Source organism: Battus philenor, unplaced genomic scaffold (assembly GCF_028537555.1).
Source record: "Battus philenor isolate CCGP_79_NKW_IND1 unplaced genomic scaffold, ilBatPhil1.0.hap1 SCAF_21, whole genome shotgun sequence".
Lineage (NCBI taxonomy): Eukaryota > Metazoa > Arthropoda > Insecta > Lepidoptera > Papilionidae > Battus > Battus philenor.
Genome location: NW_027181684.1, coordinates 2913795 through 2930861, shown reverse-complemented (window position 1 = coordinate 2930861; position 17067 = coordinate 2913795). Strand labels below are relative to the sequence as shown.

General features: G+C 35.6%; 2 protein-coding genes across 2 annotated transcripts in view; one reads left to right on the top strand and one right to left on the bottom strand.

The window, feature by feature from the left end:
• LOC137923241 (spermine oxidase-like) overlaps positions 1-17067 on the bottom strand; it is a 57344-nt gene that overhangs the window by 11915 nt on the left and 28362 nt on the right. The window lies entirely within an intron of this gene.
• The window catches only part of LOC137923243 (uncharacterized), a 40148-nt gene continuing 36346 nt past the window's right edge, over positions 13266-17067 (top strand). The window contains exon 1 of the mRNA XM_068766434.1: positions 13266-13925. Within this exon, the coding sequence (XP_068622535.1) occupies positions 13378-13925 (548 nt within the window). The 5' untranslated portion in view covers positions 13266-13377. The remainder of the gene's footprint in view (positions 13926-17067) is intronic.

The following is a 17067-nucleotide window of genomic DNA, read 5'->3' as shown; positions in this document are numbered from 1 at the left end:
TTCGCTACAAAAAAAAATTCACAAGATTCAATAATAAATCTCTTTTATTATAATTATATAATACAAACTAATCATTCCTACTCGTGTATGTATATTTATACATTTAGATACTAGATCCAAGTGCAGTAAAAACTTAATAATAAAAGATATTAAATGACAAGAAGCAAAGTAGCCGGTCGGGATTCGAACCTGTATGATCATAATAAATCTAAGACTTGATTATAAGGACAATGTTCGCACTGTCAACAGACGTATAACGTTATATCTATTAGGGTGACAACGAATATTAAACTACGCGAGATATTTATATTTTAAATTATTGTTTATAAACAAAAAAAAATTGGAATTTTATTTCATTGACATTATAAGATTTCGGTCGATCTTTTATTCTGTTTACAATATCTTAATGTTGTTTAATTTATTTGATTTATGCTACGATTTTTTTTATGCTGAAATTATTGGTATATAATATCAGTTTCAATTTTCAATTAAGGTATAATATCTTTTTGAATATATGCCATAGTTGCGGACATTGTTTTGTTATTATTATGATCTGTGCGTTCTGAGAAATTTGATTTTAACTCGTGTTATTCTTTTTTATAATCAGATATACGTTTTTATTTTTTTTATAATGGAATAGATTTATAACTGTATTTATAGTCCTTGATTTTGTGATATATTTTGTGATTATAATTTTTTTATATAAAATAAAATATTAAGAACATTTATACTGCTTATGTCGTATTAATTGCGTACAACATTCGAGAATCTGTGCTTTTCATTTTAAAAATTAACATTGAAAACTAAATTGATATCTTCAGTGTTTCTTGAACGACTTTATAACAATGTTTATTATTTCATATTTGTTTTCTTTTGTAAATACTTCCATCATATCGCAAGTTCAATATTTTTCCGTAAGAAATGGCCATTTACGATAAAAACCGCTACTTCTTTTTTTGCCTGTTTGATATGATTTTTTTTCCCGAGTGTGTTTCTAAACATGTTTATTTTAAGAAGAAGACAATACTTTAAAAAATAAATAACTAATTCCTATTTCAACAGTGTATTTAATTTTTAAGTTAATATTTTCTCTCCAGTATTTATAATTTCTACTATTAATGTCTGGATTTGGTGCACCATGTATTAACTGACAGCAAATGAGCTGTAAGTTCACTCCTTTAATACTTTCACACTTATAACCAATCACCCAATTTATTACGGTATCCTAACCACTAGACAGTTAATTGATGGGATATTACCCCGACAAAATACAAATGAAATATTATAAGCTTTACAACAAACAGCTATATATAATGTTCTTTATTAAACAACACGTGTGAAAGACAAACTATCGCTGTTATTATTAGAGTTAGTGTTTTTTCCTCTTCTGTCTCTGGTTCTCACCAGTACAGCTCAGCTATATCCGGACTTAAAAGATATAGACTGTTCTATTGAACAGAGTAATCAACAGTGAAATACTTGATGTATTAGTGATAAAAGACATTTAGTGTTTCAATAATTATCTTTCCTATATTTTTATCCTGAAGAAAGTCGGAATCATAGACACCGTATTCGATCGTGCCCATTGCGTGTGACAAGAAGAGCGGGTTAGCTAAGAATGCTGCGAAGCTGGTCGCCTCACCGATGGAAAAACTAAGGCGTCGTCATTCGAATGAAAATCAACGCTACGATTCTTGGAAACTTAAAAAAAATACAATAACTATATTTTAATGTACTAGCTGAATACATCCCTGAATGATTTTTAACGAAATACATTTTAATGGAGTATCGAATATATACCGTTAAGTTTTATTTACTTTTAAAGTTACTTCCGATGCCTGGTCTTATTTCTGCCATAGTTACAATGTATAATGATTATTATCTGACTTGCTTTGCGGTCTAAATGGCATCAAGGTGGCAGGCTGCTGAGGGTGCCTAGCGCATCCCCAGTAAAGTTCGAGGACTACCTAGGAAGCCTCACCTCAGGCCACTACATACTACAATGTTTCCATGGATTGCGAGGCCGCCAAGATCTCGGACTGTCACTCGTCTATAATACCTGCTTAGTGTGAGGCCGAACTTTGATTTGATCGATAGCTATTACCTGGCTTATATTACTATTATATCGTAAAGCGTTAGTTGGAGAAGAAATGGCGGAAGATATGCTTCTATCTACATATAGTATGATCGGATGATAGCGTCCCTTGCCTCAACGCTGTCACCTGGTCTTCATATCTTTTATACGTCGCTTTCTTAGAAAAGAAGCATTGATGGCTTTACTAAGTATAGTTGAATAATGATCTTATATTTATATTATTTTATTTTTAATGGTGTATGTGTATATACGTAGTCCTGCCATAAATATTGTACTTAATAAAAACAACATCTTTTTTATTCTATGTTAAATTCATTACTATTACAATATGTTAGTTTTAAAACAATAAAATATATATAAAGCTTATTTGAATCGGTCTCTATTGACTGCAATAAAGTCTTTTAAACATTGAAGCTAGTTATCAATAGCATCACGTACTTGTTCTATGGGAAAATTCAATGTCAATAGTATGGATTGTTTCAGGGACTCTAAAATTATAATGGCGTATATAGCAAGCTTAACTCTCTAAAACCGTCTGTAAATCATAATCCAGTGGATTTAAAAGGACTAGGTGATGGCCAGTATTCAACTCTGATGAAGATGGGAACGTTCGTTTCTTAACAAGATTCGGATCCAGCTTTATGACCCAGCGCCAAGTTTTGCTTTAAGGACCATGAAACAACAAGAAATATGAACGTGGTGTGGTGAACTTGTGCCGAGGTTTTGATACCTTTTTCTCAAACAAACTGGCTCAGTCACTCCTTCATAGCTAACACCCCACCATACCATCACTGGAGACGGATAATGTCCACGTTGTTCTCTGCTGACTAATTGAGTAGCTTCTTTAGAGCTTTAAGCTTAAATACCGTAATTATGCTATTGATAATATTGCTCAGTTGTCATCATCTGTGAACAGTGAGTGTCTAGAAAAGAGAGTAAGTGACGATAATTAACATTTTTCCTTAAAGACACATTTTATCATTTCAGTAACAAAAAGTCCACCGCTGGACATAGTCTCCACCGATATATTTCCATTAGGACAGGTTAAAAGCGACCTGCATTCAGCATCTTCTGACAGCTTTTATGAGGTCACATGTCCAATTTGTGGGAGCACGTGTTACCATTGCCGGTCTGTGGTCTATAGGCTCCAACGATTATCTGCTCTACGCGCCCTTTAGCCGGCACTGCCAGTTCAATTTGCCAGTCCGCTGGACTGTGCCGCTGACGTCTACGCATCACCTCATTCCTGGTTCAGTTTTGTAGAGAAATCCTGGGTCATTAGCTTCTCCACAGCACGACTGTGAATTATCCAATTATAAGTAAGAAAAGGACCAATATTTAGCCACTTCCGCACATGCAGTGGTAGTCGCGGGCGGTTCATTTTATTGCACGACTACCACTTCATGTGCGGAAGTGGCTAAATATTGGTCCTTTTCTTCCTTAGGGTGGACTTCCGCGAGGTAACGCCTGATTCCATTAAATATTCAATTATACTCGAAGTGAGAGACCGCGTTTCAGTGCTGATGGCTTCGTCATCACTATTTTTTCTCACGTCATTAACACACATTGTATGTGGCCACTCTTTAGCCACATAGGTGTAGTGAATCTGTTAACTAACCAAATCAAAAATGAGATGTGCAACTTGAACCGTGGTAGAGGATTGAGACATGCGATCGTAGGTCGTGATTTCGATTTCTGGAATATAGTGTTATAAATATAATTTACACTGTGTATTAATTATATAGTATTGCCACTGCTCACAAATAAGTTTCCAGAAGATTGGCAGCAACGTTCTCTGTGCACCTTAATATATTGCTATCGCCTACTCGCCTGCCAAGCGTGGCTATTATGGTACATCCTTCATTAGATATCTTTTGTGAACGTTTATAGGTTGATCGGACGACAGCATATTTAAATCATTTTTGTTTATTATCTATCTCCTTTTTGTAATGCTGGTAGTTATTGGCTTGTCGCATATGGACTGAAAGAACTATGATGATGTGCTGAAGAACCCATCACTGACGCAGGGTGGGTTGGCTCCCAACTAGGGGAACCGTCAATATAGTCAAGAGGAAGTAACTGGATCGTTCTTAGCGATCGTATCTTTTTAATTTTCTTACTATATGCAATGACTTCCAACACAATCATCTTTACTTTCAATTTTATTTATATAACAATTGAAAAAGCATTTTATTAACTCTGTACAACGAATATGTTATTTACCACAGAGTACAAATGAACTGTGGAGGTATGATAGGTTTCTTGGTAACTAATTTATGATACGAAGTAGCTGTTATTCCGATCGGTTACTTTTTGTTCGCTCTGCGAGTATAGTTTTTGCTCTAACTGAACGGTAACAGTAGCCCTATTCTCACGTAATCTTTTACAATTTACTTCTACATTAACTGGTTTTAATTATGTATATGTTTAACTATTTTTAGTTATTTAATATTCTTTATTGTACTCATTAGGATACATTAAAATAGTTTGACAATAATGTACAAAGAAGTACAAAGGGCAGTCTTATCACACGAGGTAATCTCTTACAGACAACCATAGTATGGAAAAGGAAGAAGTATAAACATTGGGCAGTTGACATGTACAAAACATACATATATACAAATAAACGTAAATAATATACTATGTTTACTATAACATAATTTAATGAGTTTCTTACTTACATTTGCTGTGTTTATATTTAATGTGTATATTTATATATCACAAAGCCCATATAATATTTTTATTTCGGGTATTTACTAATTTGAAAATTTTTGTTTCGTATTTAAATTTCTGGAGCATATATTTAGACAAAATTATTATATTTATGATAGATTATAGATGTAAAGTCTCTAAAAGTTTATAAGGATAACTCATTTGCTGTCAATCAATGTATGGTACATCCTTTCCATATATCAATGTTTTCAGTAAAAACTAAATAACGTAATGATAGTATAGTAAGAAAAAGCGTTTTCAAAAATCGAATTAATTCATATTAAAAATAATGTCACATATTTCAAAATTCAAAAAGGAGGAGGGGGAGGGGGGCAAGTGTCTGCACTGGTTGGCCCGGACTGGATAAAAAAAGCCCAGGACAGAGAGACTAGGCACAGGTTGGAGAAGGCTTCTACCCATAGAGGATTCACACCAGTAAATAAGGACACAAATAAATAAATGTAATTAGGTTTAATTCAAATTTAATTGTGTTCAAATACGTAAATTTGTTTAGTATGAAATAAAGAAGCTGTATTATTATTATTATTATTATATTTCAGAATGATCACTATATAAAAAGTGATTTGAAAGGATTTTGCTAACAACTGAGCTAGCTGTATATTCACCATTTAGACTTGTACACCTACATTTCATTTTCTCTGTAGAAGTAGGTGCTGTTAGCCTTAAGGCTTTTACGGCTTCATCTGAACTGAGTTCACGGAGCGGGAGGATCCGTGAACTTAAACTTAACAAACTAGAAATATAAAGCTGGTAGGGCGTCTACCAGTTGCACGGTGACGTTCGCACGTTGCTAAGCTTTTTCACGAGTAGAGCTTTGAAATGAAGTGTTAATGATGTGTGCTAGCGGCTTGGGACGGCAGTGTAGACCACAGGCAAGCCGAGAAGGGATCCAGATCCAACCACGGTTCACCAACGCTGTTCGCGGTTAGGGAGCGGGCGGACGATCACTAAAAACGGGTGTTGTATGTACACCTATCTAATCATTCCGTATACGCACCTAAACATACGGCAAATCGCACTATAGTGTTAAGTCTAAAAACATTCAATCATTTCAAAATTTGATTAAGTGACAAATAAGTAAGGTAGCTTCCACAGATGACGTGTACAAAGATATAAAAACTAACATTGGAATGTTTGGTTTATTGATTAAACAAAAAAACTGCCACGCGACAGACAGAGTGCGCTCGGGTTGGCACCTGCCCAGCAGATGTTGTGATATCGAGTTCCTCGCAAAGCCGCTTCCAGTCAGTTTTATTTTATTAAAGATTAAATTAATCTACGTTTGAATGAGCTCTTTCAAACTAAGTCTCGTGTGTGTTCTTAAAAGAAGCTTGCACAAAAACAAGTTTTATTTTTGGTACATTATGCAGAGCGCGTCTATACAAAAATAAAACAGTTATTTATAAATTAGTCGCCAAATTTATTTGTAATCGCAAAACTCGAAGACGTCTGAAATATTTTAATTATTATACTCTCTCTGACTCTGTTTTTGGCACTAATCGGTGTAAAATAACTCCTGAAGATGCCCCGTTGGAGGGGTGAAACACGTGTTGAGTGATTTAACGGTGGCAGTTGTGTAATTCGCATTGTTTGCCGCATACGCATTTACCAGCGGGCTGGCGGGCGGTGCACTTTGTTGCACGACTACCACTGCACGTGCGGAAGTGGCTAAATATTGGTCCTTTTCTTGATTATTATATTTTTAAATTTTTTGTTGCGATTATTTCGAGAAAAATATTAATAAACGACATATTTCTTTTCCAATGGAAACGTGTCGTCAAATAAAAATGACGTGTTAGGATATAAACAAACAAATAATGTAAATATAATTTAATTATCATATTTAGTTTAAACTTCGTCTCAGGTAAGGAAAGGACCAATATTTAGCCACTTCCGCACATGCAGAGGCAGTCGTGCAACAAAGTGCACCGCAAACAATGCGAATCACTGATTAGTGCCAAACACAGAGTCAAACACTAATCGGTGTAACATAACTCCTGAAGATGCCCCGTGGAGGGGTGAAACACGTGTTGAGTGGTTTAACGGTGGCAGTTGTGTGAGTGGCTAAATATTGGTCCTTTTCTTACTTAGGATGGACTTCCGCAAGGTAACGCCTGATTCCATTAAATATTCGTCTCAGGTATTAAAAGCTTGAGGGCTGCGTAGAGAACCTCGGTCCGGGCCACTACATACTACTTTTTACCGGATCCAGAGGTCCAGATCTTAGACCGCTTGAGCGGAGATCCCATGGAAGGACCTAGTGCAAAACACGTTTAGCATTTCTTCACAGGAAAGCCTGAGGGGACAAAGTTGTCGTTTATTATGAGCGGGCGGCTGCCCCCTGAGAACGGGTGATGAAACGTATAGGCGTTCTACAAAGATATCTATGTGAATATATACCATAATAGCCACGCTTGGGATGAGCATTGGCTATTGCAATGTACACCACATTGCACTACTACACTATTTCTTTCGTAAACCATTACAAGCAGTAATTAAATCGATGTAAATATATTTAGCATTTTAATTGAACTATTGTAAAATTAAAACGATTTAACTATTGTAAATTAAAATAAGAAAATTTGTGACGAGGCCATCGAAATGAATTCATTTCACAAAAATATGAATGCGTGGTCAATATGTTCGATGTCATTTCCTAAATGAATTCATTGGAGTATAAAAGTCTATCCATAGCATCGTTGCTTCAGTCTATAGACACCCACTGCAAGGTATAGGCCTCTCCAAAAGATATATATCAGGGATATACTATAATCGCCACGTTTGGCAGTCGGATTAGCGATCGTAGTGTGGTATTATGGTACGCAGATGACGACGCTGTGTATCCTTTGGAAACTTTTTTGTATATATTTATATATATATATATATATATATATATATATATATGTGTGTGTGTGTGTAGAGACAGAGAGAGAGGGAGAGAGAGAGAGAAAGAGAGAGAGAGAGTAAATTCTATGTAATTAATACATAAAGTGTGTGTGATCTGCGACTTACTATCGCAAGTCTCCAGTGGATTGAAACCTTTATATCAAATAGGATGTTCAACGGAAAGTTTCTCCAAAATTCGTTAAATCAGGTCCGAAGCACGAGGCATCTTGTGACACTAAAAAATAAAAATTTATAGCCTTTATCTTATCTGCGAAGCTTGACCCTAACTTCCTGCATCAATAGGTTTTAAGAAACGCCTTTGATAACAACACCATCGTCCCAAATTGTGTCGCTTACGAAATGCAACGTGAGTTGCGCAAGCGACTTAAATAAGGAATGCACCGCAACTTTGTTTTGTAATATATAGATAGACGTTTGCTCTATTGGTAAACAAACTAAAGTTAGCTATATCGAATCCTTTATTCCACTTTTAAAAATATTATATATGTCAAATGTTTTGACGTCATCGTTTCAACCCATGAGCGCTTACTGCTATGCATAGGCCTCCTCAAAAGATATCTCTGGGGAAATATACCCTAATCGCCACGCTTGGCAGGCGGTTAGGCGATTGCAATGTTGTATCATGGTACGCAGAGAACACTGCAGGGAACCGTCTGGAAACTTGTTTGTGAGCAGTGAGAATTCTACATTTTTGATGCAAAAAGTGTGAATTATATAAGATTGTATCCCGGAAATCGAACCTATATCCTACAATTATAGAGGTCGTCCTTATCGCTGGGCTAACATTGCTGCATTTCTTTTATTTTTGAATAAATAAATGTATCTAATATTTTAACAGAAAAATGGCAGAGAAACCTAGAATGTAGTGGTTGAGGATGAATGTATGGCTAATGGAATTAAATGAAATTGGAAAATTGTACAATGAAAGAAATAGTACGACAGATAAGATGATATGAAAGAGAAGAATGATAATAATAATAAAAAAGAAATGAATAAATTACTAGAATTAAAAAGTCCCTGTCCCACACGAGATAGAGGAACAAAAAAAAAATTAAGCCCCTAAAATCATGCATTGAATTTAAATTATGTTTAATGGATAGACGGTAGTTGCAGATTTAGCGGATGCGAGAGGGCTGGGCGCTGAGAGCGCTTACCCTAAAACCTCTTTAAACATTGAGGGCTCCCTGAGAAGCTTCAGCTCGGGCCGTTACATGCTACAATTTCACCGGATTGCGAGGCCGCCAGGCTTTTTATTCAGCGAACGCTTTATAGGGTGACTAAATTTACGGGCCCCTTCGAGGATACCTGAGCTAGTGCCGTCACATATTGTATTAAGTATCAAATAGATTCAGGCGTAACCTCGCGGAAGTCCATCCTAAGTAAGAAAGGGACTAATATATAGCTACTTCCGCTATGCAGCAGTAGTCGTGCAATGAAGTGCACCGTCAAGTCAAGGACTCGGTGTTTGGCACTGGTCGGTCTAACATCCCCTGAGGATGTCCCGTGGAGAGGTGACATGTGTAGAGTAGATTAACGGTGGTTGGTGGTGGTGGTAGTTGTGTTTCGCATTGTTTACTGCATGCGGATTTATCAGCGGGCTGGCGGGCGGTGCACTTCATTGCACGACTACTGCTGCATAGCGGAAGTAGCTATATATTAATCCCTTTATTAGTTATTGTATTAAGGATGTAGTGAAAGTGACAAAAGACTGACTGACTTGTGGGCTCTTCTCATATAAGGGCGCGTTTGAAACCCTTGTATATTTAAGTTAATAATGCCATTATAGAAGACCTGAGTGTATTTTTAAAGTAATTGAGTTCCTCTAGTAGTTTTTTTCGTTATGATCCTCAGATGATTTTTCATCACTTCTACTTCAGGTAACTGTTTATTCTAATATAATTTGTTATAATTCACGATAATGAGCGTATTAATGGAACCAAAAATGTCTTCTCTATCTCGTCTATCACAGTGATTCCCAAAGTGGTCTATATCGACCCCCGGCGGTCTATGACAACCTGCAAGGGTTCTACGTCAGCGAAAAAAAATTTGGGGGTCCATGAAATGAAAATAGAGTCCACGATAGTGGATCTCAACACATACACTGATAGTACCTATTTACTTTCATCATACTATCTTATAATATCAAAACATTTACATTATTTTTAAAAGTACCCATGAAGTAAAAAAATTAGGACAGGACATCATTAGCCGAGGAGATTTAAGATTAATCCTTACAAAATTGACGCCAAATGTTGATAATTTATTATTAAAGCATCAAGTTCATCCTTCTCACTAAAATTAGTTATTTTATGTTTATTTAATGTTACGTATATTTTACATAACAGATTCAAAATTTTATTTTGAGTAGTTTTAATTTAAATTCAATTAATAAATCTATAAATTAACACGTGTTTTTACTTTAAGCTTTTAACACTAAACTTCACTACAGTTAGAAATTTACAGGAAATCAATATCAGGTAAGTAGGGGGTCTACCCAACACAGAAAAACATGGCAAGGGGTCTACGACACAAAAAAGTTTGGGGAACTCTGATCTAGCACATACGAAATATTTTATAGATTTAATATACATGTAACCAAAGAAGCATTAATATAAAACCTTACTAATAAGACAATATCAATATAGCATGAGGCTGTGACTTCGATGCAATTAAGGTCATGGAACCTATATAGTTTATGTAAATATTTCCGAAGGTTTCGTGGCCACACCTGTCTTTGTGACCTCATGAACTTTTGTATTAATTCGTATCTACACGAACACATAAGAAACTGTTTAAAATAATAACTCGGTAAGTCAAAGAACAAGTTGTAACATGTCGGATCATGTTTTATTGAACCCCTGTTCTCTGTATGCCTCGCATCAACGAATATCGCTATAACCTTTTACAGTTAAAATTATATAGAGTAAATTCTTAGCTGACCTTCTATTAGGAAAGAAAATATCTACATAAAATTTCAAGTCTCTAATCCTTATGGTTCCAGAGATATCGTGATGATCTTCTTTGTCAGCAAAAGATTTAAACATCTTTTTCCAATTATGAATTTACAGTACAAACCTTGAAGAAGAAGTTGTTTCAATTTTTACTCTTAGCAATTGATTTGTTTATTGTTATGTATTGTTATAGAATTAAGATTGTTCCTTTTTACATGCGCAGTTTTATCAAACGCGAAAGAGAATATTTCACATTTCGTTCTGAAAACTTCCATTAATAAATCACAACAATGATTTGTTAAATATAAATAAAGGAATACTTTATCGCTGATGAAACATTGCATATTTTGATTCGTGTTATTGTTTAAGACAAACGAAAACAATAAGTCGTGTAATTGAATTTTATTCATACCGTTCTAAACTAGTCATTATTTAAGGAATTATAAATATCTTCAGAGATATGGCAGATAAAAAATAGCACAGATAATAAATCAGAAATATATATATACTCATTGTTTATTACTTATTTTTATTACGAGATTAAGAAGAATGTTATTCGCGCGAAATTATAAAAATAGTACAATGAGATATTCGGCATATACAGCACTATATAGCATATAGCATATATAGCACTAGCATCCTACAAAGTGGACAGACGATCCTCTTAAGGTCGTTGGAAAACGCTGATTGCTTGCTGTTTCCTTTCGGTCCTATTCGAAATTTAAATGGAATACCTATGTCTACAATGATGATGATAAAACTAACTGGTTTATGAGCCGTAACCTAAATAATTTTTTTCTAAAAACCTTCAAATGTTATGCTGTCTAGAGACAGAAATATTCCCTCGAGCTTTCTAACGATGTGACTACAATATGACGAATAAATTATGAAATAAGACACAACTACTTAGAAGCAACTTATACTGCTCTCCCAATGGTATTTCGTTCGTAGAGTTCGACGGGGCAGGGTGCAGAGAGCGCTTAGCATAAATTTCTTTTAAGATAGCGCAGCTCGAAGTCTCCCGGGGAAGTCTCAACTCGAGCTGCTATATGCTGATATTTCCTGTAGGCTGTCCAGCAAGAGTTGGGAAGGAGTTAAGGGCAATATTAGAATATTCCCAAGGGGTACGCTCCAAGGTGACTAAATCCATGAGCCCCTTTAAGAGGATCCTCATCACGACTTGGGTTGTCAGTCATAGATAATGTCCATAAAATATTTCGTCTAAAGAGCGCAAGTGCTGAACTTGGACTTTGGGGAAAGTTAGCACTTGAGAGAGAAGTGAAGGAAGGGAGTAAAGTAACGCTTTAATATGGTCAAACAGTAACAATCATCCGAGTAAGGTTTCGGTCTTCCTGCACGCTCTTAAATTGGAAATTTAAGTAAGTTTTAAGTGTCAAAAGACGTGGATTCTTCACGGGAACTTTTGCGTCAGATCGTTCCATGGAACACCTAACAGAACACGCGTTTTTTATAAAAACCAAACAGACAACAGTATGTCACTGTCATTGTCAAAAATAAGAAAAATAACTGAAACGACACCTAGATAAGCCAAGGACTGTAGCTCATATTGCAGTGCCGAAAGAATGATTATTAATGAAATAAATGATAAAAGAAACGTAGTAAAAAATCTTCTGTTGCTTCGATATAATTGACTTAATACTTAGTAGTACTTGAATAAAGGCATTCTTACGTGTTACGATTTACCACTGACAAATCATCGGATAAAAAGAGGATACTTTTTTCATAGATATAATATTCTAATTTCTTTTCAGTGATCACTTGAGAACGTAATGAGAAGAATTCTGGACGAGTCCATAATTAATAGAAAAAAGAATCCAAAAAGATCCACGATTCTCAATAGTGATACGTCGTATGAAGAAGAATCAAAATCAGTTCTACTATGATAGCATCCTTCAACTTTAAGCTACGAGTGTTCCAATCGCACCCTGACTTGAGTAGAGCCTACAACAGACTATAACAGGTTTTCCTTTTGTAATCACTTTAATAATTTCTTTAACAAAGCAGTAGAGGAATTCATTTCCAAGCTTTATTACCATTAGAAAATCATTCAATATATTATAGGATTTTTTGGAATCAATTAAACGTTAAATTATAATCATTTCTTTACATAAACATGAATAACTATACCAGCCATCTTAATAACTTCACGCTTCTGGAAGGAACTCTATGATATAATACTGGAATTTAAGAGGTATGTCCATATTAATATGTATGTTTAGAGTCATTTCACCTGATTCGATCACTGAGCAACGGACATTTACATGTTAATTAATAATAAATTTATTAATTAATGTACCGTATTAGATTTTTATCATATTATCATCCATTAAATTGATTAATATAGCGCAAATTCCTTAACGACCAATCACAAACTTTAACAACTCGGGTGAATTTGTAAACAAGTTTATCGTGAGCACAACAAGCGATTGTGAGTGAAATAGTTTAACTGTGAGACATGTATTGTGATGGTATGATTGGCGGGGTTGATATGGTATGCGGTGGTTGCAGGGTGCACCGGTCTGACATAATTGCAGGTAGAGTGGGGCAGAGGCCGAGGGGGCCGGTAGTCGAGTCGCGTCCGCCGTTCGGAGCGGTCGTGTCGCGCGGTCCAATCGGCCCGTATGGAGAGCCAGTCGACGGGATGGCAGCGCACGGCGTGAGCGCCGCGCTATGTTGAAGCATGCTACGCGGCCGCCGGCGGCTAGCGATGCCGACCACCGCTACCAGAACATGCCGCGGCGGCCGCACCATCACCTGTCCCTCAACGTCTCCACGCTGGACTCCTCCAAGCACTCCGTCGGTGGGACCTCGGCCAGCGTCAGCCCGGGCGCTGCGCCGGCAGTTCCTGTTCCGACAGTCGCTCCAGCTCCCGTGTCGTCACCACCGAAGCTTGCCAATGGGAACGCTACAGGACTACAACATCCAAGGCCTGTGCCCATTAGAAGTAGGAGCTCCCGAGCGGCGACGGAGGAAGCCCTGACATCCCTGGCTCTACTGTGCCTTGTGAGTCTCTTGCTGGCGCTACTCGCGCTGCTGTTTCTTCTGAAGATCTCCGCGCCCGCGACAGGCGCGCCCGAGGAGTTCGCGGTGGTGTACGAAGTGACGTTAGCGCTGTGTGCCTTGACTTTATCACTGAACCTTTGCTGCCTGCTAGTGTGCGCCATACAATTCCTGTTCGCTGTGAAACTGGTGCATTCGCCGTCAGCGCCGAACGGACGGTGAGTGTGGGCATCGATCAAGTCGAGCACCGCGTCTTATCCGTTAAGAATGCCTCGGAACCGGTTGCGGCGATTACGTTCCGACGAGATAGTACAACGCTTGCTTTACCGCGGATTTTAAATATTTGGTGGGCCCCCGGCGTGCTAGAGCGTTATCGCCACATGACTTACTTTGATCTGACTTACACTACTGCTCAAGTGGTATTTGCTGATTTCGCTAGTTTTCACGGCGCAGAGTTTGCTTGAACACTAGCGGCCGTGCCTCTATTTGTTTCAAAATACAATTACTTCCCTTATGTTATAATTCACTATGTTTTTGGCGAGTGCCATTGAGTTAACATGTACTAATTAATGCGTAAACTTATACCAGTAAAACCCGAGGTCTTCCTGGTAACACTAGGCTCAGGGCGTACTACACTCTCGCTGGATTGGAGCCACATGACGCTCGCCTCATTTACATTATATAAGCCATATCGCCTGTTGAAGTTTGCCCTGTGCACGCATTTCTTATCAGAGCTTTGTATTGTACACCGTAATCTAGTTTATTAAGGTCTTAATGTCTATTTTAAAATCAATGTATGTATAGTTTTTTCCGCAATTATTACATTTCTGAAGTAACTTATAAAGATTCATAATACAGAATGTATAGCCTGTATAAGGTGATCATTTCGAATTATGTTATTTTGATTTATTTTTTCTGTTAAAATCCCAAAGACAAATTACTTCTGGCTGTAGAAATATTAATTATAATACGTAGTAATTGTATTTTGAAAACATTTTTTTATTATTACGTTACTTATTATTTCTGATACCATTTATTTTTGGATTTAGAGTACCAAACATTAAGAGTCAGTAAATTAGTTTCACGTCCACTCGTATCTTTTACAACTATAATATATACAGGTAACTGTATCATAGGTATGTGTTTATTTTTATCGTGTTTCTTTGCAAGTAAATTAAAAAAATATAAATTAAAATTAATTTGTCTATGGTTTTATGAGGCCATGTTTAGTTATGTTCGGATCATTCGATAAGAACTCGACCTTTTCGCTTTGTGTACTGCTACACAAGCAGGTGGTAACGGTCGCCGTTGGCGGTTATTCGTGAATGGTCCGATAAAAATTGGCCCCCCACCTAACCGTACGTATTTCGATAGCACGAGTCGCTCGCAATATTATCGTTATCTTGTCATCATTCGTGATTGACAATGAACGTTTTTATTCCATATTTAAATTGTTAAACAATATTGATAGTTCAATATCGATTTTATTGCATGTCCCTGTTGAACGATTATTCGTTCAATTATTTGATGTTAATATTAATAATAAATCGTTTGTTGAAACATAAGCTGGATAAAGGCTGAACGTTTTCATTCCATATTTAAATTGTTAAGCAATATTGATAGTTCAATATCGATTTTATTGCATGTCCCTGTTGAACGATTATTCGTTCAATTATTGGATATTTGTATTAATAATAAATCGTTTGTTGAAAAATAAGCTGGATACAGGCATCAAATAATAAATCAAAGTAATAGAGCGCTATGTATTGCCACTAGGGTGTGTAAATAATTTTAATTTATCGTCAATTATTTTAACATTATTTAATAAAATACTAACAACTAGGAATGCTAATTTGAAGAGCTCGGTCAGAAATTCAACAATTGATATTTTTAAATAAAATTTAACAATGTTTGATGTACATTATACTATAAACAATATAAATGAGTCAACAAACCAAGTTCCACTATTTCGATCAACTAAAAACCGTTGAATGCTATATAATAAGTTATATAGTATATATATATATATATATATATATATATATATATATATATATATATATATATATATATATATATATAGTATATAGTATATATATAATAAGAAAGTTTATTTTATGTGTGGGTCTCACCATGAAGGACTTAAAGCGATTAAATCGATATTGAATTATCGATTTTATTGCGTGTCTCTATCGAATAACGTTCATTTATTCTAACACGTAATTGTTCTATTTTTGAATAATGACAATATTTTATTCGATGAAAATATAATTTCATAACTAATTTATCGACGCAATAAATAGCTTCGTATTTATTTTAAATTACACAGTTTACATTTATGTTCTACAAATTGTTTATTTGGGTCATAAATACACGTTTTATATAAAAATTGCTAAAAATATTAAAAATGGTCGTCAAATATCGTGAAATAAACACATAAGTTACGAAAACCAAAAATAAATTAATTTCAACGGTTGCCCACAACAGGCACTTGATATTAACACCATTCGAAACTTAATACGAAGGTGCCATCTGGGCTTGATTTTTATACAGGATGTTTGATTAAAGTTGTGAAAGATTTAAACGGGTGAATATATAGCTAATTTGTCAGCAAAAAGCTTTAAAGCTTTTGCACCTTTTCTAATCGCTCTGTATAAAGAAATCAATCCGAAATATATTACAATTTTTTTATATTTAAATGCGACAGAGCAATAGCATTTGGGAGTTCAAAGACTGCAGGGACAGATAATAAATAATAATTAATATTAACTCTTAAATGCATAATGATCAAAAACTGCAACCATTTAAACATAAAATTAATACTACACTTAAAAGTAGATGCATATTTTTGTATATCTGCAACATATGCATAAAAATGTTACATATTTTTTCTATTTTTCCCTGCTTTGTAGTGTACTTATATGCAAGATATATATTTTTGAAAAGTTTAAATAAAAGTCATGCATTTAAGGGTTAATACGTATTAATTCAAATTTCGAAAACGGTTTTTCTTACTACATTATCATTACGTTATGTATTATTTAGAAAATTATTGATTTTTAGATAAGGTGTCGTCGTTTCAGGCCATAGATGTCCACTGCATGACATAAGCCTTCCCCACAAATATCTATGAGGTGATGCACTATAATCGACACGCTTAACAGGCGGGTTGGCGATTGCAGTGTGGTATTACGGTACGCAGAGGACGCTGCTGCCCATCGTCATGAAACTGTTTAATTATATAAGACAATATCCAGGAATATTTAATGGAATCAGGCATTACCTTGCGGAAGTCCATCCTAAGTAAGAAAAGGACCAATATTTAGTCACTTCCGCACATGCAGTGGTAGTCGTGAAACA